The 27,942-nt window shown below is 42.9% G+C and overlaps 1 protein-coding gene across 3 annotated transcripts in view; it reads left to right on the forward strand.

Moving 5' to 3' along the window:
- Positions 1 to 27,942, forward strand: part of SEL1L3 (SEL1L family member 3) — a 128,938-nt gene that overhangs the window by 70,391 nt on the left and 30,605 nt on the right. For all 3 annotated transcript variants that reach the window (XM_059164240.1, XM_059164258.1, XM_059164250.1), the window contains exons 15-23: positions 1,135 to 1,311; positions 3,462 to 3,589; positions 5,922 to 6,005; positions 13,123 to 13,213; positions 13,348 to 13,432; positions 14,434 to 14,543; positions 19,240 to 19,367; positions 19,973 to 20,075; positions 20,156 to 20,228. In XM_059164240.1, the coding sequence (XP_059020223.1) occupies positions 1,135 to 1,311; positions 3,462 to 3,589; positions 5,922 to 6,005; positions 13,123 to 13,213; positions 13,348 to 13,432; positions 14,434 to 14,543; positions 19,240 to 19,367; positions 19,973 to 20,075; positions 20,156 to 20,228 (979 nt within the window). The remainder of the gene's footprint in view (positions 1 to 1,134; positions 1,312 to 3,461; positions 3,590 to 5,921; positions 6,006 to 13,122; positions 13,214 to 13,347; positions 13,433 to 14,433; positions 14,544 to 19,239; positions 19,368 to 19,972; positions 20,076 to 20,155; positions 20,229 to 27,942) is intronic.

Consider the following 27,942-nt stretch of genomic DNA (forward strand, 5'->3'; position numbering starts at 1 on the left):
TTTTCCCCCTGCTTCTTCATGGTTTGGTGGATCTGGCAGAAAGGGACACATGAGAACGCTGCATGCCCAGGTCTACACACAGGTATCTCACTGTGGGCCAGAGCCTCCTTCTGCAGCACTCACACCCCTGCGGGGCTTCCGAGCCCTCAACAACCAAGCTGTGAGCTGCCCTGTGGAAGCACGTGGGAACATCTGGGGAAAGCTCATGTGGGCACCTAATAGGACGAAATCACAAGGAGGCTCCAGACTCCATCCACACGAAGCACTTCCTTGGGACCAGCCTTAGGTCTAGACACAGTTTTAAAACCCTCCTTCCAGAGACGCCTGGGTGGCTCCATCAGTGAAGCATCTGCCTTCGGCTCAGGTCATGATCCCAGGGTCCCACATCAGGCTCCTTGCTCAGCAGGGAGGCTGCTTCTCCCTCAGCCTGTAGTTCCCTCTGCTTATGCACTTGCTTGCTCTCCCCCTCTCTCTTTCTCTCTGACAAATAAATGAAATCTTAAAAAAACAAAACAAAAACAAACCCTCCTCCCATGCCCACCTCCCTCCCACTCTGCCTCAGCCCCCTCTGCCCCCACCCTCCCAACTCTGCCCGTCAGGACTGGGACTCTGAGTAGCCTCGAAGCCCCTGTGCTTTGCAAGTAGGCTGTTGCAGCTGCTTCCCTCAGAGAATTTGTTGATGTTTGGGGCAGAATAATCAACAGATGGGCAGGCGGGTCATCTAGAAAACTGTCCCAGTGGCAGGGGCTGTCAGTTCTCCTCTTGCAGGTGAGCGCTCATGAGTTGCAAGGTCACTGTTGATACTTCAGGGCAGTAAGAGTCCTTTTGGAGACGAGGGCTTTGTGGAAGACCCCTCAGATGCTGAGCCATGATTTGGGGGCACCATGACTGCGGAGCTAGAAAGCAGGAATCCTGGCAGGAGCCGGGTGAAACCCCCCTGGGGGAAGGCTCTGAGCAGGCTTGTGGTTTTTAACACTTAGCTTTTCTTCAGTGCCATCTGCCCCCAGAAAGAGATGGGAAGGGTTTTGCTCAGACCCAGGCAGAGTGCTTTCCCAACAATAGATTCTCTTTAGGTTTCATTAAAAACAAACAAACAAACAAAAATGTAATTTTTTTCCTTGTTCTAAAATCTAGGGATTACATCAGGCAGTCAATGGCTTGGGATGGTATTACCACAAATTCAAGAAAAATTATGCCAAAGCAGCAAAGTACTGGTTAAAAGCTGAAGAAATGGGGAATCCAGATGCATCGTACAATCTTGGAGTCCTGTATTTGGATGGCATTTTCCCAGGAATTCCTGAAAGGAATCAAGTAAGGCTTCACACCAGCTGTGCAGCTGGTCACTGGCTCATCTGCTGTGTGTCTGGACTCGGGGAGGTCCCATGGGTGATGCAGACGCCACCCAAGGCACAGACCCTGTCCTCAAGCAACTCAAGGGTCCAGTAAGGAAGATAAGATAGCAGATGGCAAAGGATGGCATCTAGCCAAGTGTCACATGTGTGCTCATTGCTTTGATCCAAGCAGTTCTGGACAGGGGAAACCATGAAGATCAAAAGCAGTCAGGAAGTCTTCATGGAGGAGGAAGGCCTGAACTAGGGAGGAAGGGGAGGATGATACGAGATAGAGTGAGTGAGAGGCAGTACAGAGATTGATCTCATTAGGAGCAAAGAGAGCTGGGTCCAGATGGGTTTGCCTGGTACGAGATCAGACTGAATAATAGTGAAAACAACAGTGACAATCTTCAGTGTTTGCTAAGTACTTCCTCTGTGATGGTTACTCAGAAATACTTGACATGCATCCCATGTCATTCTAACCATCTTCTGGAATAGCTGCTATGATTATGTCCATTTTACAGAATGAACATCAAGGTTCTGAGAATGTATGTAACTTACTCATAGTCATATGCTCACTGGAGGCAGGACTGAGATCCTTGCAGAAGCTGGAAGCCCCTCTTTAGCTCGTTAGCCTATTAGCCCACTAATGCTATTGATGATGGTAATTATAATTCTGCACTGTCACAGGCCACAGACTTCCTGAATGCCCACTCTATGCCAGGCATTCTTCCAGGCACTAGGGATACAAGAGGCTTACATATATCTGGGGGAAGAATATTCCAGAAAGAGTAAACAGTCAGGGCAAAAGCCCTAGAGGAAAGGAGGAGTGGCATGCTCTAAAGATAGAAGGGAAGCTGGAGCAATGGGAGCAGGAATCAGGGGAGGGGCGAAGTGGGTGAGAGAAGGTTGGGCAGGCAGATGCGCTGGTCATTGTGAGGTCTCAGCTGCCCCAAGGAAGATGGGAACCGCTGGGCCCCTTTGGACAGGGCAGTGATGTGCTGTGTTTTAAAAGGATCCTAGCAGAGACTAGGATTAAAGAAGACAGGAGGAGAGCAGGGGGTTAATGTATTGAATCCAAGTGAGGAAAGATGAGTGACCCCAGAAAGGGGACGGAAGTGTGGCTGGATTATGCATGTACTTTGAAGGTCAAGGTGACAGGGCTTGCTAATGGATTGGATGTGAGGTGTGACAGGAAGAAAGGGTGACTCTGAAGTGTTTGGCATTTACCGAGGTAGAAGAGTGGAGGGGGCATTTTGTGGGATGGGCCAGACTGAGGCAGCAGCAGGTTTCTGAGGGGAGGAAACTGGAAGATAATTTTTGTGAAGCACCGTGCTAAGCCTTGAGAATCCATCTCATTTAATCCTTGAAAGAGCCTTTCGTGCTAGGTACTATCAGAAGCCACATTTTTCAGTTGAAGAAATCTTGCAGTTGGAGAGATGAACTACCATGCCCAAGGTCACACAGCTGGGAAGGAGCAGAGCTTGGATTTAGACCCAAGCCCGTCTGACTCCAAATCCCTGGCTTACGAATGGCATCTAACTGCCTCAGAAAAACAATAGTGACCAGCAGAACATTCACGCTTCTAAACATTTGTCTTATTTTCCCCTCCACCTCTCTCCGCCTGCATAAGAGGCTGTATATTTTTATGCATTGCTAATGTCTGGTCACCCACACACATATATGCCAGTGTGGATTTTTTATTGTCATATTCTAATTCTCACCTTCCTACGGGAGATGCGGTCTTGGTGCATGAATTTGAAGAAAGGTATTAAACAAGGTTAGGAAAGACAATGCCTGAATTTTCACCTGGCGTGAACCCGGCCTGACTTCTGATACATTCTTCTGTTTCATTTACAGGGGTTATGGTATTTGTAGCTATGTGTTGTCTTATTTGTTTATTTGGCAAACTTGACAGAATAGTTTACTGTCAAGGTTATCACATCCAGAGGTCAGCTTCTGTGATGGGCTGTCTTCCTGGAGCTTGACTTGGTTTTCCTAAAGATATCAGAAGTGATTAGCTGGTGAAAATATCAGGGGTTGAGTGTCTCACCGTGTTGGCTTCCATGAAACCAGCCCTGCCGGGAGGACTCCTCACCAATGGAGATGACTCTGTTTATCTCTCTACAGACTTTAGCCGGTGAATATTTCCATAAGGCTGCACAGGGTGGACACATCGAAGGAACCTTGTGGTGTTCTCTTTATTATATCACAGGAAACCTGAAGACGTTCCCTAGAGATCCCGAGAAGGCTGTCGTGTAAGAACCTGTCAGCTGTTGTGTACAAAGGGAAAGCCATGTACTTTATTCACTGTGCCTGGAAATGGAGTTCCCGTTCTTTGTTTTGCAATTTTGAATTTCACCTTTATTTTTACCTGTTGTGCATGCACAGACTTTCAAAAGCCACCTCATTCGACAAAGTGAAAATAAGTACATTTTAATGGAAACCCAAAAATAATAATTTGACATGGGAAAAGCAGAAAATCTGCTACCCCACCCAAACTACTTGTTCTCAAGAATAAGTCACTTTCAGTCTTTTCATTATCTCTTTACTATTGCCTCTCTCTTTCAACGACACACTCATACTATTTCTTATTAGTTTCATTACAGGCTTTGTCTAATGATGTCCCTCTGTGAAAGATAAAGATGTAGTTCCCTCTCATTCTGCCACCACCTGCTATCCCACGCATCCACACTTCCCGCCTTGTCCCATTTTCCCATTAATATATTATTACTTTGGTTTGATTAGTATTGAGGTGCCCATTATTAGGACCATGGGAGTCTGAGGTACAGCTAACCCATGTGTTAGGCTATGAGTGCTTTCTCTTTTTTACACAGATTTTTGTGTTTGTGGAGTAATAATTATACTTCATAGTTCTTCAGGTGCTTAGCTTTCTGCATACTTATCATTTTTCATGTGCTTAAATCTCCGAATTCTCCCACAGTTGTCTAAATGTCTCCTCAGTATGTCCAGACCCACTAGGTATTTGATTAACTTAATCTCAGTGACATCTCTTCTGGAGTCTTCCCTCAGGACAGAGCTGCCCTGTCATCACTGTGGGGGGTTTCCTTCCCCTTCATCTCTGTCTTTTTGGGTTCTCCTTGCTGGACCCTATTTCTTCTTCTTTCTTGGTTTATGCCTATGCTTTTGTAGAGCACATCCTACGGTAGCTTCCTAGAGAATGGTGAACAAGAGACACATTTCTGAGACCACTGCATATCTGAAAATGTTTTATGGAGGTTGGGAAATAAGGGCCCATAAATAACATGCGGCCCACCCTCCGTTTTGTGTGACCCCCAAGAGCTAAGAATGCTTTTTGCATTTTTAAAAGGTTGTAAGACAAGTGCACACACTAAGTTGAATACAAATAGAGACCCTGTGTGACTCACAAGGCTTAAAATATTTATTATCTTGCCTTTTACAGGAAAAAAAAAAAAACAAAACAAAACTTTGCAGACCTCTGCTTTAGACCACCCTCATACCAGTAGTCTGGCTTTACGAAAGGTTTTGTTTCATAAGACATTTGAGAGAAAATCCAACCTGACCTGAACTCACTGATAAAACTTGACCTAGACAGACTTGAAGATTTTATCAATATTAGTTAGGATGTTTGGTGTGAACATTCATATGTTCCATAAATTTTTCTTTTGTTATTGATTTCTAGCTTAATTCCACTGCAGTCAAAGAATGAATTCTGAATTACTTCAGTCCTTTGGAATTTGTTGAGGCTTTCTTTATGACAGGATACGGTCAATTTTGCTACACTTGCTTTCTTTTGCTTGTTAAAGTTTTGTTATTGTTGTTGTTGTTAGAGTTATATCTTTTTCCAGCCTTTACTTTTAATCTTTTCTTCTTTTAATTTTAATGTGTGTCTCTTCTAAGCAGTAAATAATTGGGTTTTGTGTACTTTTTATTCAATTTGACAAGTTTATTTTTTTATTGGGGTATTTAGACCATTTACATTTAATGCAACTTACAGAAGTATTTTGTTTTACATCTGCCATTTTACTATTTATTCCTTATTTTTCTCATCTATTCTTTGTGCTTGTTTCCCTTTTTCTTACTTTTCCTTTACATTAATCAAGATTTTTTAAAAAATATTTTTATTTCCACTTTCCATTAGCTTGCTAGTAATATATCCTTATAATATTCTTTTAGTGGTTGTAAGTCTAAAGATTACAACAGGCCAGTTCATTATTAGTAAAAATTCTCCAGGATAGATTAGAGAACAGAAAAAAAAAATGGAGAAACCTTAAAATAAATCAGTAAATACATTTTAATGGAGAGAGTACTAACTCTTGGTGAAGATGATCTATTTTCATATCGGCAGGTATTTTTCATTAGGTACATTTCATGTCTTTATTTCCATACATGATAATTCCTAACAACTTATAAGAAAAGACACTGAAAGCAAAGTTCTCAAAACACATCTTTCTTTACCTTCTTAATGTTTAGTTCTGGTTTGTTGCTGTGTAAAAATTCTAACAAGCAAAATAATCCCCAAGTGGGATTTATTGAGATCATATGAAGAAAAAAGCAATTATTTAATTTGCCATGGTTTGGGTATTTTCTCATTCCTTTTCTTTTCAGATGGGCAAAGCACGTAGCTGAGAAAAATGGCTACTTGGGTCACGTCATTCGCAAAGGCCTCAATGCCTACCTGGAGGGCTCATGGTAAGCTGGGGACCCACATTAGAATGAACTTTCTCAGCCCGCACCCTTCAATTTGTCAGTGTAGTCATATGAGATAGAGTCTTAAAATACAACCGAAAAAGCAATTTGCAGGGAAATCACGACCTCCCAGTAATGATATTCAGAGTATCACAGACTGATTGGCTGTTGATTAGAAAACATAGCATTTCCATGTTTAATTATACACAAAAATTAGTTCTCTAGGGGAAGTGTCCACATTCATCAAGTTGAGAGACACATGCATGTGTTGACTTTCCTTCCCTTCAGGCTTGTTCCTTTTGGTTTTAGAGTGGAGACACCACAAGCTGAACCTCTGCCTCTCCCTGGCAGGGCACAGAAAGTTCACAGGAAGCAGAGAGAGCAGTGTGTTTAAGGCTCAAACTACATCCTTCCACTGATATGTGACTAAAATCTTCTGTGGCCAAGAGCCTGGGATTACTGGAACTCACTCAGCAGACCTCAGATGTCACAGCCAAACAGATTTTCCATTTTAACTTTCTTCTGATAAAATTAACAAATTTTATCCTGTACACTATGGGATGAGATACTGCACTAAGGACTTGGAGATGCTCCCTGTTTGCTGTGCCTTGATTTTACAAATAAGGGCACATCTTTCCAAACTGCAGACTCCACCTGATTCCATCTTTCTGTTTTCTTCTGCCAGCCCTGCCACTCTGTCTTACTTTTCCATTGGGCCATCTTTTCTTGGCTGGATTATTGCCTAAGTGATCTGGGTATTTCAGTAATAACTTAAAAGGGTATGCAAATCAGCATATATCCCATTGGTCCATTGCCTCAAAAACATTAGACCAGACCTATCATAGAGCATACTCTGACCTGAATCTTAATTAAAAATTAAAATACAAGTCCAAGAGAACATTATTTTCTCCTTTGGTCCATAGTGCCTGCATAATCAGCAGATAGCATGTCGATGAAAATTTTAAAGGAGGCAGGGAAGTAAACCCAATGAAAACAGCACCAAAAGGAATGTTTGTTATTATCATCCTGTGAAAGTTTATTATCTGTGGCCTCACTTCACACAACTGGGAAAAAATTTTAATGAAATTATTATTTTCCACTTGATACACCTTATAATTTTTCTGGTGTTTTATTTTGTCTCCCAAGTGAGCTTCAGTTTGTAAAACTCCCAAATTTGAACTTAATTTATTCTCTTCTTCTCATCCTCCAAACTTCCCACCCTTTGTTCCCCACAAGCTTTTTAGGGGAGAAAGGGCATTCAAATACTGAAGTGCATATGTGGGTTTTCCCAAAGAAGGAGCACATCTGTAAACACCCCCACACTCACACACACACACACACACACACACACGAAGATGCTTGACACTATTTTTCCCATAGAGTGTCTATTAATAGCTTACATTTCTTGCCTGCTTTTGAATTTAACATCACAAAGCATTTCAGGTAGCACATTTTAAAAACTGGCTGGGAAGGTCAAGATGAATTCAGATTTTTGTGACCTTTTGTCCTTCTTACAATATTCAGCCATAACACAAGATTGATTTTTTTTTTTTAAGACTTTATTCATTTAACAGAGAAAGAGAGGGCACAAGCAGGGGGAATGGCAGGCAGAGGGAGAAGCAGGATCCCTGCTGAGCAGAGAGCCCACTGAAGGGCTCCACCTCAGGATCCTGGGATCGTGACCCAGGCCATAGACAGACGCTTAACTAACTGAGCCACCCAAGCACTGCAACTCATTTCTTTCTCATGCTGAACTATCTGCAGTTTTCTCACATGGCCTGCATTCTGTAGGACCTCTGGATCTTTGAACTTGCTGTTTCTTCTGCCCAGAAGGCATCCCTAACTCCTTCCTCCCGTTAAGATCAGGATTGCTCTTGTTGATTGCCTGGTGATTTGCACCCCAGGGCCCAGCACCTGGTGGTACCTGGGAAATGCTCAGAAACAAATGAGTGCATGATCTAAGGTAAATGGAACAACCCTAACTCAAGACACATGAGCAGTGTATAAAGGGCATGAAGGATTCTGTGAAGGAAAAGACGCTATCTGATTTGTAGGACTTAGATCAGCCTTCATGATGGGGGTAGCAGATGACATGGCCTTGAAGGGTGGGTGAGATTACCCCTTGACCATGCAGGGGACAGCATTTCTAGTGAAGGGAACAGCAGAAATGAAAGGAAAGAGATAGGAAAATTCTGGATGAGTCTGGAAAATTTTAAGCCACTAGTTTGCCTTCAGGCAAGATTTGTAAAAGGGAGTAACAGATAACAAGAGCAAAAAGGTGCTGCTCTATGGAACTTTGAATGGCAGGTCATACACTTTTTACTGAATTTATGTGGCAGTGGGGAGCTATCGATAGTTTGAGGAGAGGGTAGTGACATGACAGAGCTGGGTTCTGAGATGTCTAAATAGATGGCAAAGAGAAGGGAGAGTCTGAAAGGGCATGCTGGGTCAGAATCTGGGTAAAAAGAGCTGACCATTTGAACTGGAGATGTGGCATAAGCCAGTTGAGTTGTTTTTTTCTACTTCTGTCATACAGTAGTTGATACATATGAAGTGATATGTGATATATATATATATATATATATATATAGGTTCTCAGGCATAAGGATAAAATGAACATCTGTAGCCCTATGGGTGGCTCAGTTGGTTAAGCGACTGCCTTCAGCTCAGGTTGTGATCTTGGAATCCCAGGATCGAGTCCCGAATCAGGCTCCCAACTCCATGGGGAGTCTGCTTCTCCCTCTGTCCTTATCCTCACTCATGCTCTCTCTCACTGTCTCTCTCTCAAATAAATAAATAAAATATTAAAAAAAAAAAAAGAAAATGAACAGTTGAAACCCCCTGCATTTCCCTCCCCAATTAAACCCATCCCACCCTTGGTCCCAGAACTGAGCATCACCCTGAACCTTGTTGTTGCTCTCCCTTTGCTTTCTTTATAGTCTTGTTCTACGTGGATTTATTCTTAAGCAGTAAAGTTCTTTGGCTGTGTCTGAGCTTTCTATTATTAGAATCATATTACATATAGTTCAACTGCCTGTTTAAAAAACCTAACATTATGTTCCTGAGATTCTTATCCCTTGTTGCATGTATCTGTGGGCCATTCCTTTTTATTTCTGTCATTGACCATGCTTTACTTATCAGTTCTTATTTTAACACATTTGCGTTTCCCATTTTTTGTTGTTTTTAAGAACAATGTGGCCATGAACATTTTTTAGGTATATCGTGACATACGTAGGAAAAGTATCTCTAGAATATAAACTTAGGAGTGGGGTCACTGGGCAGGCACCTTATAAGATACTGTTCACCTTTATAAGATAATGCCGGCTGCTTTCCCAAAGGATTTTACCAATTTACTCACCTGCCAACCATGTATACATTTTTGTGTCTCCATATCCTTGCCAATCTTGGTGCTGATGCTAAGTATTAAGTTTCAGTCTGGGATTCAAAGCCTTTTTTCTATCAATAGGAAGAAACATCTAGTATCCATTATAATGACAAAATCCTCATCAAAATATATCTGAGGCAAAGTGCTTCTGTTTCCTCCCATTCTCCAAGTCTGAAGCCCACCCTGAGGTTAAATAGGAAATATAGGGATGTTGGCCTCCCTACACCATGATGGGGCTTTTTTGGTACCATCTATTCTGCTGTAATAGAACTAAATCATCCATCAATGTCCCAAGTCCATCCCCCTTTTTCATTTTCTGTGAGTGAATTCATTCTGGACGTTATTTTCAAATTACATGTGTCAGTTTGATGAGCTTCTGCTTTTCTGTGTTGTTCCAAGATTTATACGGGATAGTTTAAAAGAGGAGCGTGATTGAGAAAAGTGCTTTTTGCTGTATAGGCATAATACGGAAGATACTATTGTCATGCCTCAGGCTGTCCTCGGACACCAGAAGTCAGTGAAGGAGAGGCTGGCTGTCATGTTTCATTTCTCTGCCTTCCCCCATGTGTGTTTTATCTGTGAGCTATGTGTTTTATTGTCCTTTGTCTTAAATATGCCCCAAATATTTAACCTAGGAGGTTAGCCAGATTAGGGTGGGCTTGAAGTAAGACAAGTAGGCATGCCAATTTCCAGTTGAAAGAGATTCACCTTTCTGCAGGAGACCAGGGGTCCTGCGTTCCACGGGGATCCCAGGATTTTTTTTTTTTTTCGATCTTTTCAGTTTGAGCTCCTTCATGCATTGGCAGAGAAAAGCACAAAGAAAATCATATAATTGTTTGGGAAGCTGCTCAGAGGTACTCAGATTCACAATTCACAGCAAGCAGCCCAAGGATTGATTATTAAGATGTATCATTATAAAATTCTCTATGTGTATATGCTGAGGCAGAACTGGAAGGATAACAAATATGTCCCTAAACGTGTTCTTTACCATAAATCCCCTCCTCTCCACGTCCACCCGCCACCCCCGTCCCTGCCAGAATGACTGCCTGGGGGACAACTTCACTTTAGTGCCTTGGAAATAAAGCTTGAAGCTCTGGTGAGCTTCCTAAGCCTTGAGGAAATTCATGGAAAGGACAGTACAGCTTTGTGGCTTATCTTTGGGCTTCCTGCCCACAGTTAAGTGCTGCGTACGTGTTTGTTCCATGAATATAAATATAGAAATATCTGTAATTGATACTTCTGGGCACTCTCTGTTGAAACACAATTAAATAAGAACAAATCACTGGGAGCCTAAACGTGGGTAGGATTTCTGCAGAGGTGTCATTTCTCAGAAGTCTTAATAAGCTGAGAAAGTCTGGCCTTGAGAGTTCTAACCTTCCCCTGCGGATGGTGGCAGTGTGGGAGTGCACGGCATTGGAGAATTGCTTCTGCAGCAGGGAAGACAGAGGTGGATTTTTCTTCAGTGCTTCTGTTGACATTGATGTTTCATAGACATCTCTTTCTGAGGGATTTCCGTGTTTCCTTAAAGGAAATGCTTGGGAAATTCTATGACATTTCCTCTTGGCTTATACAATAATTGGACAGTGGAAGTCTTCCTATGAAACTCGCCCCCTCCCCCTCCCCACCACCAAAGTCACTTTGGAGAGACGATCTGGTCTTTGTAAAGTTTGTCCTAGTGACTTAGTTCCTCTGGGAAGTGTCAGCCTCATGTGCTCGCACACTCTAATCGTCTGCCCGACTGCTGTCAAAGAAAACGTCATTTTGATTACATTTTAATAATGTGAGCCATATCCCATTCAGCTACAGTAGCAGAGGGACCTGGCCCGACATGTGACCTTGAGTTGGCAAGTCTACCCCCTCTCCTTCCTGTACCCATTCCTGGGGAAGACAAGCACTGGTTCCAAAGAAACGCGAGATTGTAAGACCTTGGGAATGGGTCCCTGTTGTAGAGTGATGGAGACTTTTGACCAGACCTCTTTTATATGCCCTCCATCTGGGGTCTGTTCTGAAGATTCTTGTCACAACACGTGATTTTTGCCAGCTGTGTAAGAAAACGCCTGGGCATCTTTTGTGTTGTTCTTACGGCTGCCGTTGTGGGCTTGTTATCTGGCTTGCAGTGCAGGGGACAGCTGCCCAGCCAGCTTTGTCTTTTTTTAGCATGAGTCATGGCTAATTGGTCCACAGCCTTGGGTGTCTGGGAAGCCGAATCAGCTCCCTCAGCAGTTACGTGGCCCATGACCTGCACTGTATCCAGTTGAAGGTCTCGCCGTCCTAATTTGATGCCCAGTCACCTCTCTCTGTCCCTAGGCAATGGGCCATCAGAAGCTGCTTTAACAGTGTAAAGAACAGGATTTCAGAATCAGCTCTCCTAATTTCCCCAGCCCTACCAGAAGCCAGTTTTGGGGTGGAGGTACAGTCAAGAAAGAGTTAACATCAGCTCCTGAGAATGCCAAAGAAGCTTTAGGAACAATGATACCTGGTCAAAATAAAATGTCACTCATAACCTGGGTGACACCAAGAAAATGGAGGAAATCATAGAAGTAAAAAAGAAAAAAAATAAAATGACTCAATTTTCACTACCTAGAGGAAAGTACTATGAAGATTTTGATAGACAATTTTTAGGTTTTATTTTTCTCTGCCTATATGCACCTGCATGAGCTTGTGAAGGTGTGCGCTCGGTTTTATATCTGTGTTACAAAAACGGAACCGCTCTGTTTCTCATCCGGCTCTTTTTTTTTTTTTTTTAACTGAATGGAAAATTTTGCATAAACATCTTTCTATGTTTTTGAATTCTCTTCTACAACATCATTTTTAATCGCCTCATCTGAATGTGGTTGCACTCTGGGGTAATTTAACTACTCACTGATTTTCAGATACTTAAGTTGCTTCCCGTGTTTTTTGTTCCTATAAACAGCTCTGCCGTGAACTCTGTTGTCACTGAATCTTTGTGCACGTTTCTTGCTTCTTTAGAATAAACCTTCACAAGGGAGAACTGTTGGCTAAATGACGTGTGGATTCTTAAGTCTTCCTTCATTTAACGGTTGGAGTCACCTGCCCTCCCACAAGCATTGGCCATAGAAATATGTCTGTTTCCCCCAAACCCTTGCTTTTACCCTGTCTTGTGAATCTTGTGCCAGTCTTTCAGCAGATCAGCAGTCCTCCGTCATTGTTTTGCCATCATTCACTACTAGCATTATCGGACATTTATTTTTTTCTCTGTGTGTTTGGTCATTGGTATCAAGCCCCTTGTAAACTCCCTCCCCTCTGCCAAACTTCTAATGCATCACAAAAGCTCAGCTCTAATTAAGCTTGCTCAGAATCCTAAGCCCCATGAAGCCTTTCACAAAACAGCGACCCGAACGAACGCACAGGGCTTTTTCTAAATGCCACTTATCTCTTCTAAGCTGGCATGGAAGGATTCAAGGACGGGAGGCAATAGACAAGCCAGCCCAGCCAGCATGCCACACACCGTTCGGCCAGTAGAGGTAGCTGTTGCATCAACTAGCTCTCCAACCTTATCAGTGAGTTCAGCCTTTAAGATAGAAAATAAATCAGTGCAGGCAGTATTTTTAACAACAGTATTTATTTTAAAACACACACACACAACAAACTCATGATTTTGTGGCTTTAAAAAAAACTGCTTATTTTGTGCCCTCTTATGCTTGAATATAAAGCTCTCCGTGAATATTAGTAAGAGCCACTGTATGAAATTTATTATTAATCATCTATTTTTAGGCACGAAGCTTTGCTGTATTATGTTTTAGCAGCAGAAACTGGAATTGAAGTGTCACAGACAAATTTAGCACACATCTGTGAGGAGAGGCCAGTAAGTAAATGTATTCTTCTTGGAGTGGAAACTCTAAGGTTAAGGATGATGAATTGGGTTTTATGAAAGCAAAATCAGTCACTTGGCTGAAATATATTAATGAATTAACTTTTTCTCCCCCTCCATCCCCTTAGGACCTGGCCGAGAGATACTTGGGTGTTAATTGTGTTTGGAGATACTATAATTTCTCTGTTTTTCAAATCGGTGCTCCTTCATTTGGTATGTATAGAAAAATGGGTGCTAAATTGAAGCATTGGAAGCTTTTAATCTCTAGTAACAGGGAAGAGATAACAGCTTTGTGTGAAGTATGATATTTCTAAACAATTAGGAAAGAGTGTGAAAAATCTCTACTATTAAGATCATGAGTAAACTGCTGTCAGCCTCCAGCAATGTACTTCTCCTCTGTTGTCCACTGAATGCTTGAACCCACCATTTCTTCAGAGCTGGTGAGAATTCAAAAGAGAAAGCTATTCTGGAGAGATCTCCTGGGCCAGTCATTAGTGTTTTGCCCTCAGATACATCCCTGTCTTCCTCTGCTCTGCTCTGTATGAGAGGTTGATCCCAAGGAACTACAGTTCCTAGACTCCTGTGTTCTTGGGCATCTCATTGGTTTCAGCCAATGGGAGGTGCCAGCAGGAGATTGCTGGGTGGGAGGAAATGAGAAGTCCCAGTATTTCTCCCCTTCTCTCTACTTTGGGCTGTGTCTCTAGCAATGGCTGTACACCCACGGTTCCAGTTCCTGCCTGACAGTCTTGAAATCTTTTGAACTCCTTGGCATAGATTCTATTTTTCTGACTAGACACTGAGTGATATATACACCATTAGGCAAAACTTTTTCCAAGGGAAAAAAATAAAACATATGGCTTAAACAGAATAAAGAAATGCCCATCAGTCATAAGACTCAGGCAACAAAATTTCAGATGTCAAATAAAGTGCCCCAAACAATCTTGGCCACTTGGACTGTCAGATTGCAGACTGGGATTTTCGCAGACCCATTTGAGAGAGCTGCCCAACAAAGCAAGAAAATGTGTCTAGAAATGGTGGTGCTCCGCACAAAAGGTTTTCGTTCCCCCACTTCCTGACATACCAAGGAAATAATGATGATGTGTGTTCAGGTCCTGGTAGGAAAAATTCTCAGTCATGCGACTGGGCCAACCCTTTAAAACATTGGTCTCAAATAAAACCACTTCACAAATGGGCCTGTGCTTTCTGTCCTGCAGCATATTTGAAAATGGGAGACCTTTACTACTATGGCCACCAAAACCAGTCCCAAGACCTTGAGTTGTCCGTGCAGATGTACGCTCAGGCAGCCCTGGATGGAGACTCACAGGTAACCCACAGAAAGGAGCACTGGGTGATGTCTGTTTGTGAGGATGCAAGACCTGGCTGGGGTCCTCCCAAGCCCTCCCATCTTCATCTGCTTCCCTGTTCACAAAGTCATTTCTCATCCATTCCCACAGGACATGAACCCTAATAGGGAACCTTTATGGAGCACTTGCTATGGTTGCCACACCATTTTCATAACCATCTCATGACGGTGGAGATGACTATGACCACATTATAGTTATAATGGAGGATAGCAAGACTACAATCAGATGATAAATTGCTCAAGGCCAACCAATCAGGTAGCACGCAAAGCAGCCTGATCCTAAAGCCATGTCTGCTGGCTCCATGTCCAGGAGTCTTTCTACAAGATCCCATCAAACTAACTCACTCCATAGAAACTGAAGAAATAGGAAGTGTGGTCCAAATGACAAGTGATTTGCCCATAGAGTTGGACCAACACTTCAGTGATAGGAAGTTGCTCTTGGTGACTTTTGTCCGGGGGGGGGGGGTCTTATTTTAGAGGATTTTTAAATGTATAAAAAAGTTGCAAAAGGAGTACAGGGAGTTGCTATATACAAGTCTCCCAGCTTCCCTGAATGTGACTATCTTGCATATAACCACAATACCATTATCAAACTAAGAAGTCAGTCTTGCTTCAGTACCGTTAGGTATACTTGAGGCTTTCCCCTGGATTTCACTCATTTTTTCACTAATGTTCTTTTTCTGTTCCAGGATCCCATCCAGGCTCCTACATCACATTTAGTTGTCCTATTTCTTTAGTCTTCTTCAATCGATAACAATTCTTCAGTCTTTGTTTGTCTTCCATGACCTTGATACTTTGAAAGAACACTGTTTGGGTATGATGTAGACTGTGCCTTAATTTGGCTGTCTTCTGCTGCCTCATGAATGGAATGAAGTTATGCATTCTGGGCAAGGAAAGCACAGAAGCGATGTGTCCTTGGTGTATCATATGAGCCACATGATGTTAGTATGTCTGATTACTGGTGTGGCTTGGTTAAGTTAGCTTTGGCTGGGTTTCTCCCCTGTAAAGTTAACATTTTCCTTTCTAATTTATATATACCCTAGGGAAATCATTTGCAACTCTGCATGCATTCTGTTTCTCCTCAAATTTCTGTCCACTAGTTTTAGCATCCTTTAGTAGATCTTGCTCGCAACGATCATTGGTGTGGTGAGCGATGATGATCCTGTTCCCTCTCTCTGACACTTGCTAATCAGAATTCTCCTGTGAGAATCTCAGGGGCATTTTCACAATGGAAGTCACAATGGTTGATGCCTCCTTTTTATTTATTTATTTATTTATTTATTTGGCAGAGAGAGTGAGAGAGCACAAGCAAGGGGAGGGGCACAGGGAGAGGGAGAAACAGACTCCTCACTGAGCAGGGAGCCCAGTACCTCCAACCCAGGCCCCTGGGATTATAACCTGAGCCAAAGGCAGAAGCTTAATTGAGCCACCCAGGTGCTCCATGCTTGATGTCTTCTTAGATACCAGGTTTCTGGTGTTGTGCTTCAGGGTTTGATTACAGAGCAAAGGTTGGAATCTCATCCCTATCTTAGTTTTTGTTTGTTTGTTTGTTTTTGTTTTTTAAGGAGGTACGATATCTGAGTGTTTCTTTACTTGGGTTAAACACCCATGTCTTTACCACTTCATTGCTATTCCTACCCGGCAAGTCACTGAATCACCGAGTTGGTGTTTTCTCATTTGCAAACTGGGGTTAATAATAGTATTTAGCTCATAGGGATGAGGATTGAATGTTATTAGACATTCAGCACTGAGTACACTCAATGGACATGACCCTTCCTATAATTATTTCTTCTGGAATGAAATCAGAGTTGATGCTAAAAGGACTCGGTAGAGAGCCAACCTTTCTTCAATGATATCTGTTGGCATTCAAATTTAGGGGACCGATTTTATTTTCAATTCTGATGTTTATTTTTTGGACAAACAATGTTATGCAAACATTAAAATGCAATTTTAGAGGAAAATAAAAATTAAAGGATGCAGCCCATTTCCATGGTGGGGGCTTTACTCCCTCCTGTCTTCCCATCCCCCTCCAGCTGCTGTCTACAAGCAAGCATGTCTCTGTAATGTTAACAACAGTGTCTGTGCCCCTTAAGAAATGCATCTCTTTTCTCATATTGCAGAGATGTGTGCATTTTACTGCATAGTCTCTGTAATTATTGATTATTCTTAGCCTCTGCCCCATATTTTGTTGTGCGCATGGCTGTAATTTATTAAGCTTTATCTTATTGGTGGACGTTTATTCTCATTTGCTAATTTATTCATTGATTTAGCACCTATTTATTCAGTCCTGCCATGTCCTAGACACTTCTTAGTGGTGAGGATGGGAGAGAAAAAGATAGACAATATTCTTGCCTTTGGGATTTATAGTCTATTAAGGAAGACGCGGAGGCCTTTTCCTGTTGTTTTACAAAGCTATCGAGTGCTTTAGTGGACACGGTCGTACCTCCATCTTTTATCTCCATTTGAATAATTTCTTTATAATCCGAGGGCTTGTATGACTGAGTCAATCAGTCGAAGTTGTCTCATGGCTACATAATAATAGCATATGGCTGATGAGCTTTCTGGAAGGGTTTTCCAAGGAATACCTTACCAAGCAGTGGTTGAGTATGAGAAGAGAACTGAAATCTTGTCAGCATGGGATGTTTTCATGACTTCACTTTTAATTATTCTAGTGAAATAATTATAAGTTGATAACTTCCTTATTGTTTTATGTCGCATCGGTTTGATTACTGGTGGCAATGCACATTTTTACATAGACTTTATGATCATTTACTCATGATATATGTGGATTCTCTATTCATGTTCTTTTCCTATTTATCCTATTTATATATATTTATATATCCTATTTATATATATATTTATCCTATTTATTCCTATTTATAATTTTATTTTTTTTTAAGATTTTATGTATTTATTTGGGAGAGAGAAAGAGCAGAGTAAAAGGGAGAGCAGGAGCAGGGGAAGTGGCAGAGGGAAAGGGAGAAACAGACTGCCCTCTGAGCAGGGAGTCTGATGCAGGGATCAATCCCAGGACCCCGGGATCATGACCTGAGCCAAAGGCATACGCTTAACCGACTGAGCCACCAAAGCATCCCTGATACTGGGGTTTTTTCCCCCCATTTAAATCATAATTAGTTTTTTATACATTTTCCCAGTAGATAATAAAGCTTAAGCTATTATATTGTACACAAATATTCCCCTAGTCTATTTTCCCATTTATTTTAATTTTGCTATTTTTCCAAGAGGCATTAAAATCATAAAAGTGATTTTTTTTTCTTTTCTTCTAATATCTCAAATTTAAGAGTATGTTCCTTTTAAAGAGTGGAGAAAGAGTCTATTTTCTCCGTGTTTGTAAGTGTGTGTTTTGTGGACATCTCAAAGATTCAACACTTTCATCTATTTAGAGGTTATTTGACAGAATAATGAAGGTAAAAATTTGAGGCTCTGGACCCTGTCTGCTTGCATCTGAATTCCAGCTCTTGCCCCTGTCCAGCTGTATTACCTTGGGCAATGTCCTTAACCTCTCTGTGCCCCAGCATCCCACCTATAAAATAGAGAGGCTAATAGTACCTATCTCAATTTGCTGTTATGAGCATTAGGTAAATAAGCAAGTATATATATATATATATATATATATAACTGTGCCTCACATAGAGCATCACTCAGAAAATGTTAGCTGCTGTTACGTTTTCATGATTATTGCATAGGATGGTAATGAGAGGCCTGGTATATAGAACCTGTTGGAGGTGATTTTCACTGAGATCCTTGTCTGTGGCAACTGAAATGAAAGGTCAAAGGGAGGATATAAGTCATTAAAACATGACCATGAATTCTTTGAAGGGCAACAGTCCCATTTCACTTGTAAATCCCTAGTGGTAAGTAACACATCATTTTTGTTGATTTCTCTGTCCGGCCACATGCTCCGTTCCTGATGGACTGTGCCTCTCCCCAGACAGAGTAGCAGCTCCCATTCTTTATGAAGTTCCTCTACTGTCAGGCTCTTAATTCTGTTGGTTTTTTACATTAGATCTGCACAGCCCATTAAAGCAGGTTCTACCTCAGAGGGTAGAGAACAAGGTGTATAACAGGAAGAGGTAGGGAGTTGTATCTGAGTGGAGCTGTGCCAAGAGGAGAGTGGGAAGTTTTCCACACTGGCCTGGGAGAGCAGAGACAAACCCCTGTATGTGACTTTGTGCAAGAGATTCTCTATGTTAGAATGCAGTCAGGAGAACATTCTGTTCAATTTCTGACACGCTGATGGTATCCCAGAGAGTAATCTGTAAGTGATAGACATTGCCTTCAACTTGGTATTCTGGTTTGTTGATGACACAAGAGCACGTTTTCCAGGGAGTTCTGTCTTGAGAGAGTGAGCAGGAAAGGACAGATTCCCCTGGTTGACTGGCTTCTGAGCAGATGGGACACAGCATCTTCTGAAAGCCTCCCGGTTCTCCTGCAAATAAATTTCTCAGATGCATATATTTAGGGAAACAATCCATCAATGAAGATGACAAAACCATCTGGCTCGAGGGACTTTAAAACAAAACAAAACAAAACAAAACAACAACCAGAGGTTGTAAAAGTTTACATTCTGATGAAGGGTGTGTGTCTGGGGTTTATTATGAGGCGTTGATGAGTTTGGTTTGTGGCTTGTTTTCAGGGTTTCTTTAACCTGGCTCTGCTCATTGAGGAAGGTGCTATAATCCCACACCATATTTTGGATTTCTTGGAAATTGACCCAACTATCCATTCTAATAACATCTCTATCCTCCAGGAACTGTACGAAAGGTGAGTCTGGAGCCTTCTTTAATGCTGTGGAATCTAGGGGAACCCAAGTGGGTGGTGTTCACTTCTTGGTTAAAGTCAGTTTCTCTCATTACATAACACCAGTTGTTATGAAAAGGGCTCAGGATTTGTTCTGATTCGAGAACACTCAGCTGGACCCAAACTATTTCCCTTTTTTAGCATCCGAGGCTTACTGTACAGAATGTGCTTGATCGGAAGTTAAAGTGCTGACCAAGGTTTCCCACCAGAATGGAAAGAATAATGTGTCTGATTAGACCGTGCCTTTCTGCAAGATAGGGAAGGGTTCTGATGTCTGCACCCTGGACCAGCACTCAAACAGGAGTATTGCTCTGGCGGCTCCCTGTCGGGGTCCTTCTTACCCACTAGCTTTTTATTAAGGACAGGACTGATCTTTTCCAGCCAGGAGCCTGGAATATCAGGATGGGCCCCAACTCTTTAGAATGGGCTTCATGTCTCTGTTTTTTCACCTCAAGCGTGCCTGTTTTCCCAAAGCAGGAGGGGAAGATTGAGGATCTGACAACACAGGTCATGGGCGATGCCCCCGAGGTTTGCCGATCCCTCCGGATTCCCTGTCTTTTTGTCTGCAGGTGCTGGAACCAGAGCAGCGAGGAGTCCTTCAGCCCCTGTTCCCTGGCCTGGCTTTATCTTCATCTGCGGCTCATCTGGGGCGCCGTCCTGCGCTCTGCCCTGGTAGGTGCCATCTCCCCCAGCCCTGCCCTCAAGGTCCCTGCCCTTCAGCAGCCATCTAACTTGTGCTTCGGATTCTGCAGATCTACTTTCTGGGGACCTTCCTACTGTCTGTACTGATCGCCTGGACCATGCAGTATTTCCAGTCTGTTTCAGGTAAAAATTTCTAAGAAGCTGGGGCAAGATAAAAATGGAGGGATTCTTTTTCCCTAACCACCCCACCCTCAAAAAAAAAAAAAAAAAGAGAGAGAGAAAGAGATGATCTTCCTCCTCATGCCTTTGACCATGCTATTTCCTTTCGTTAGATGGGTCCTTCATGGCGTGGTGGGCTCCCCCAGGGGGTACCATCATCTCTGGCTGATGGAAGGTCCCAATTACTGTTATATTTGTCAAAGTAAGCAAGGATTTTTTCTTAATAAGAAGCTTTATAAATTGAACAAAAAAAGTCTTCTCCCATTGAAAATACATCCAGCATCAATATCCTATGACTATTGCCCTAAAACCCAGCTTCTGAAGCCCCCTCCAGCAGGATTTCTTCCTATTTATTCCAGTCAAGGAATCAATTATGCGGGATGATAAAGAAGCCCTCACAAAGAGTAAAAGTACCCAGCCATGTGGATTCAGAAGGAGGGGCTGAGGAGGAAGATGAAGTGACAGTTAGTTTAGTGTGATTTCCGCCGGTCACTGTTATTTTTCCAAGCTCATGTAAGGCCGTCGTTAAAGAGATGGACACCCACCGTAGCTTGGAGTAGCGGGCTTGGAGTCCAGGCTCGGCTGGTCATTAGTGGTGTGATTTACGGGGAGTTATTTCATCTTCCCGATTTCCCAATTTTCCAAGAGTAGCATTAGGTAATAATAGTTGCTATTTCCCAGGGATGTTCAAAGGCTTTGGTGAAAAACACACATGATGGTTACCAAAGTGACTACTGCAGGTAGTCGTGGCCGTTGTATTTGCCTGGCGTATAAAACCCTCTGAGCAAATGTGAACTCATGTTCGTCACCCCTATCAGGACATACGATGGTGGAAGGCTTTAGTGCATCATATGGGATATCTCACACTTAGTAGGTACTCAAAGCTGCAAACCTCAGTCAGTGGAGAATTAGAATTAGGACTGGACATGGCATTGGAACACGTACTCAGGCCCTATCCGTGTAGCAGATAATGAAAAGCGAAAGGAGTGTGTCTCGCCACAGATTTGATGGTGGGAAGGAAGTCTCTGTTGCAAGAGGCTAGTGCAGAATCATTTCCCTCTGATTTACCTGAGGAGGTTAACAAGGAGCCATCAAAAACTTGGCCAGATTTGATGCCCCGTCATATGCTGGCTTATAAATTTTCCTCATGCAAATTCTGTCCCGTCCCTAAATTTGTTGCCAGGTAGAGCACATTTATTTTGCATCTTGTCAGTGTTTTCCATTTCAAATTATCTTTGTCATTTTTACTCTGTAGAAATATTGTTATGATTATTACAAATGCAATTCCGTTAGAGGAGCTGAAAATTGTCTTTATGATTTTATGCCAGCTGGTAGCCATGAAAATTCATGGGCTGGTGGAATTGCTTTTATCAGAAGCCATCTCTTTTTCCTGTCTTCCTGTCTGCATTATCAGTCTCTCCACATTCTCGCCTCCCTGTCCCTCCTACCCTTTGATAATTCTTTTTCCCCTTTGCTGAGTATCCTTTGCTCTTTCTTACGTTTTCTTCATTTTTTTGCAAACCCGTTCACTTCCTGTGCATGCCTCCCTCCGTGTTGCTGGCCTTAGACAAGTCTGGACAAGTTCTTAAAGTTAAGTTAATTCTATGCCCTTCATTTTACACATAAAGAGATTAAGGCCAAACACATGAAGGGGTCTGCCCCAAATCACAAAATGATGTCCAAGAAAGGACAGAGGGCAGCGGGATTTCAAACTTTTTCAGACTCGTGATACAGTTGACCCTTCGGCAACTGGGGTTGGGAGGGGGGTAGCTAGGGGCACCAATCTACCCTGCGGCTAAAATTCTGCGTGTAACTTTGACTCCCCTGAAACTACACTACTGACTCCTGTTGACCAGAAGCCTCACCAAGAACATAAACAGTCGGTGAATACATATTCTGTCTGTTATACATATTACATTCTATATTTTTACATTAAAGTAAGTTAGAGAAGAGAATTCGTTGTTCAGAAAATCAGAAGGAGGGGAAAGTCCATTCAAGGTGCTGTCCTATGTTTATTAACAATAACACCACAAAACAACAAAACATAACACAAAAAACAAAAAACTTGTGTAAGTGGATCCATTCAGTACAAACCTGAGTTATTCAAGGGTCAACAGTATTTTAAAACAGCGGTTACCATTCTGTCTCTGACCTTTGTTCCGTGTATAAAAAATATTTCGTAGCACATTTCTGGGACCTTGAAATGAATGATAATTATCCTGCCTACCACAACACATATTTTTAAAAGTAGCACCCTAACAGCAATATAAAGGAGAAATTAAAAAAAAATGAATTAGAATAAAATGACACATATTTCAGTATGTAAATTCTAGTCCCATACTTCTTTACTATAATGTGCACATGAATCACCCCAGGAACTTGTCTAATGTGGATTCTGATTCAGTGAGTCCAGGGGCTGGCTCTGGGATTCCACATTTCTAACAAGCTTTAAGGTGGTGTCCATGCTGCAGTTCCATGGACCACACTTTGACTAGGAAGGGCCTAAAAGTATAAAAAAAAAAAAAGTCTCCACATTATTTCTAAAACATGCTATAAGTGGTGCCTTCCAGCCCTCTTAGAACTAGTGTAAAGAGTTAAAATATATAGTAAATTATTTTCATATTTTTAAAGTCTTAAACATAAATGCAAATTTGTCAGTAACTTAGAAATAGGGGGAACCCGGGTGGCTCAGACAGTTAAGCCTCTGCCTTTGGTTCAGGTCATGATCTCAGGGTCTTGGGCTCGAGCCCCTGAATTGGGTCCCTGCTCAGTGCATACTCTGCCTCTCCCTCTAACCCTCCCCCCTGCTCATTCTCTCTCTCCAGTGAATAATTAAAAATATATATATTTTTTTTAAAAAGCCAAATTTTGAAATAGGAAGGTGCTCTCTCAGTGCCTGGGCAATGGGACAGGAGCCAGAGGGGTACAGAAGAGCAGGAGAGAGGGTCAGAGGGCAGAGTTGCTGGGATTGGTGCCTGGCCCATGACCGGGTTGATGCCTGAGGTGTCCTGCCCTGCCCTGGGGAAAGGGGTGCCCTCTAGCGGATGCTGGTGTGAAGCAGGCCCAGGAATGACGTCTGGGTGCTGAGTAACAGTTAAGAGGGACCGACTGGAAAGTTAGGAGCTTCCCTTAAGTGGCCTTGTATAAGGCTTCTTCTCTAAGTGAGGCATCTTTGTCATTTTGCGATTTGCATTTTTCTGGTCAGTGTTTTTTTAAAAATTAGTGATTTATGGCCAAACTTCTAAATTGAACTGTCCTTCCATTTTGCTTTCAGCTCCAACTACCTTCCTTTTCCTCCTGAGTTTACATGCTCTGTGATATATAGTCCATACTCCAACGCGTTTGTCACACTAAATTGTCCCGTGTTCAGAAGGCTAGCAGTGTGAGACAGTAGCTAATACCACAGGCTCGGGAGTCGTGCTGCCAAGGTTCTGGCCCTGCCACTCACTGCATGACCTTGGGCAAGGAAGGGAGCCCATTTGTGCCTCGGTTTCCCTTTCTGTAAAGTAGCAGCAATAGCAGTATACACCTACTTGCCATTGTAGTTGAAAGAAGCCAATAACCAGGTAACAGGGTGTAAAGTGCTTAGAGCTCAACAAATGCTAGCCGGCAGCTAATACCCTGGGGGGCATCCCACTTGCAGTTAAAGCACACCGACACCAAGTGGCATCTGTACTTACCCGGCTTGGCTGAACCAGTAACAGACCCAATTCCCAGAACCCCGTGGGTTTTTCTGTGTCATTAGACTCTTTCTAAAACATCAAACTCTTTTTTTAAAGCATCTGAAAGATATTGACCAGGCTTTCAGGAGAACCAAGACAAATATATGAAAAATATCGCATATCTCTTGTGTCCTTTAAGGGGACTTCTTTTTGTCTCCTGGCTGGCGTTCTACCAGGCAGCTCAGTCTTTCTTGAGACCGATGCCTCCCAGGGGAGTTCTAGGATCCCTGGGTCTTGGGTGGCGCCAGGACCGCTCATGTGACCACCAGCCTGATAGCAGAATGCACACCGCCCTGGGCCGCCTCTGTCCCTCCAAGTCCACTGGCTTTGCAGCTTCTGGTCACCAAGAAGTCCCATCGGCTTTGCGGTCCACCTTTTGTCCCCCCATGCTTTCTTCCTGAGATTGCTGAGGGGCCACAGTGAGGACTTTGCTGCCACCGGGACAACATAAAACTGGGCTCAGCCACTTTCCCAGGCTCCAGACACTCTTCTCCCTGCCTCGCTGAGTCTCTGAAGCGCTCTTCCTCTCCCCTCCCTGTTGGGGCTGCCAAGCACAATTGCCTTAATGGACTCGGGCTTTTGGGGGGGGGCAGGAACCAACCAAAAAAATTCCCAAAGCAAAGTATGTCTAGAACAATTTCCATTTCTGTCCCTACCAAACAAAAGTCCCCCCAGAGACCGAGAAAGCATGGGGGCTGGCTAGCTGCCTGGAGGAAGGCAAAGAGAGGATGGGGACAAAATGGAAGGTACCCCTCCAGAAAGAGTCCTGCCTTACCAGTCTTTTTTTTTTTTTTTTTTTTTTAAGATTTTATTTATTTATTTGTCAGAGAGAGTGAGCACAGGCAGAGGCAGAGGGAGAAGCAGGCTCCCTGCCGAGCAAGGAGCCTGATGCGGGACTCGATCCCAGGACCCTGGGATGCTGAGCCGAAGGCAGCCACTTAACCAACTGAGCCACCCAGGTGTTCCCTGTATTACCAGTCTTACCGGAAACTTGATGTCTCAGTAGAATGCACAGCATAGAGCAAGACCTGGCTGAACTAGCAGGCCCTAGGTATGATGAGGTAACCTCTTAAACCAATGTTGTTCTATTCAAAACAGCCAGAATTGAGGCCGAATCATTCTTTCTGCTGAAGTGGTTAGTGCAGTGGTCTTTGAAAACGAGTAGGATGATATGACCAAGATTAATGAAACTGTTTCTACTCTTTTCCTGTCATCTACATTTCCAGTGAACGAGGCTGCTCCTAAAATTACAGTGAAATCTCAGAAAGTGGCGTTCATGAAAAAAGTAGTAGCTTTCAAGTCAGAGCTATTTAATGGAGAGATTTCACTTTTCTCATCACCCTTGGTGCTGACCCAATAGCTTTCCTCATGAGAAATGTTGAAATGACATGAATCTTATACTTGTCCTGGGATCCCCCTAGATCCGGAGGCCCAGGTGAAGTAGGCTACATCTTCTTCATTGCGAAGGATTTCTGGGGCTTCCCCCTCTCCCCTTGGACTCCATCTTTGCAAACATTCTATTAACTCGGGACTGACCCAGTATATTCCTTCATACTCTTCTCTTTTATCCTCCCATCTGGCCACCTGGCAAGCACAACCCTTTCCTACAATGGTCCACAACAGGGGTTGGCAAACCTTTTCTGCAAAGGGCCAGATGAGAAACATTTGGAGCGTTGAGGGTCATCTCAACTACTTGGCTTTCATTATAGGGCTAAGGTGGCCACTGAGCGCGCATGAAAATGAGTGGGCGTGGCTCGTTTCCGGTTAAACTTTACTACAGATGTGGAAAGCAGAATCTCTTCTGTCACCTGTCACAAAATATTACTCTTCTCTTAATTTATTTTCAAACATTTAAGAATGGAGAAGCCATTCGTAGACTGCAAACTATCCAAAAACAGGCAGTGAGCCCTGGTTGGCCAGTGGGCTGGAGTCTGTCCCACCTTGGTCTACCCCGCTTAGGGCCAGCTTTTAGTTAGTCTCACTCACGTACAGAAAATGGTCCCCCTCCCCCAAGTGTCAGGTAATACAAAAATCAGTTCGATTTGGCTCTGGAATATGCTCTGTAGTTTTTGAAACAGCACACTTATTTTCCTGGTTACCTTGATTCCAGGCTGGTAATCAAATTAGCACGCATTTCAGGTGAGCAGACACAAAGAGGCCACTTTAAAATTATGATAGGCTGTGGGGGGCTTGTCCAGTGATTGCGAACCCCCGTTGGAAGGGGGAGCATTCTCATGTGGATAATAACAGATTCACTGTAGAAACATCAAGCGTTTTTATTATGTTCTTTCTTATGAGAAGATTTAAATGGTGGCAATGCTAATTACGCATTCCTTCTACATTTACACATTGGCACTTTTTTGTTTTAATCAGAAAACTGATTGCTGATTTATCTTGTTACCATGGTGATTTAAACTTTTTTTTTTCCAGAGCTTGAAAGGGGGGAAAAAAATGCATGCCTTAGTACTTTGTGAACTCCCTCAGAGATCATCAGAAACACAAATCTCAGGCCCCAAGGGGGTCTCGGACACCATCCAATCTAAGTCCTTTAATTCACAAATGTGGACATTGAGATCCATGAGATGTAAGAATTTTAGTACTGAAATGTCTGCCACTCAGTACCTATCCCAAAGTCACTCCTAGTGGCAGATAAATGAGACTCGCCTAGACCAAATGGTCTTTGTGCCATGTCACTGGGTCTCATGCTCCCTACCTTGGTGAGATCACCCACCAGAGTGATGGCTTTAACCTAGAAACATCACATCGTTATATAATACCCTGGTTCCCCATCCTACCAATCATCATCACTGTCCTGTTCTTTCAAAACCATCTCCGGATCCACAAAATATTCTGTAACTCTGAGGAGGGGTTTCTAGGAAATTCCATATCCAGAACACCCAGAGGCTTTGGAGCTCCTTTCTGAAGTCTCTGGAATGGCCTTGTGGAGATGGAACTCTTGAAGAGTTTATCTAGAAGTCAGATTGTCCATGTGGTGTCATCTTCTTAGGGTTGGTACGTTGCAGGATGGACACTGGGCACCTTTACAAACAGTCCCACCTACTGAACGTGTCTAAGACTTGGGGACCGCGCTGAGCTTGAGTGAGATCCCCAGTTAAAGACCCGTGAACAGTCGTTTGCACAAACTCTGGCTACTGTGTTAGCCATGTGTCACACAGGTCCGCAAACTGCCTCCTCTGAGCACTTTGTATACATTAACTCATTTAGTCCTTGCAACAATTCATCATGGGTGTAGATACTTTTATTTTCCCCATTTTTTTTCAAAAATTTTACTTATTTATTTGACAGAGAGAGACACACACACACACACAGCAAGAGAGGGAACACAAGCCGGGGGAGTGGGAGAGGGAAAAGCAGGCTTTCCACCGAGCAGGGAGCCCAAGGCGGGGGCCCCATCACAGGACCTGAGCTGAAGGCAGATGCTAATGACTGGAGCCACCCAGGCGCCTCGTATATTCCCCATTTTTTTAAAGGCAGAAGGAGAGCAGGGTATTTGTCCAAGTCACATAACTGCTAAAGGAGAGTGGCCAGTTTCCAGATCCCACAATCTTATGAACCAGGGTGCCTCTCAGCCTCAGTCTAGAAAGCGGGGTGTGCCCATTTCAGAGCTACTGATATTTGGAGCCAGATCGTTCTCATGCATTGTAGGATCTCTGTGACCTCCCCGGCCTCTACCCACACTCCGCCAGCAGCAGCCTGCTCTCCAGCTGTGACCACTAACAACATCTACCAACGTTGCCCACTGTCCCCTGGGAACCAAAATCGCCCTTTGAAAACTGCTGACATAAAGTACAAAACTTTATAAGCTTCCCTAATAGTTATGGTGGCTCAACCTTCTTACTAAAGGTAGATTGATAAATAATTAAACCTAATAATTATAATTTCTAAGACTTAGATGCATTTATTTAAATAACATAATTTAAACCAAATTTGATACT

This window comes from Mustela lutreola, chromosome 1, assembly GCF_030435805.1.
Source record: "Mustela lutreola isolate mMusLut2 chromosome 1, mMusLut2.pri, whole genome shotgun sequence".
NCBI lineage: Eukaryota > Metazoa > Chordata > Mammalia > Carnivora > Mustelidae > Mustela > Mustela lutreola.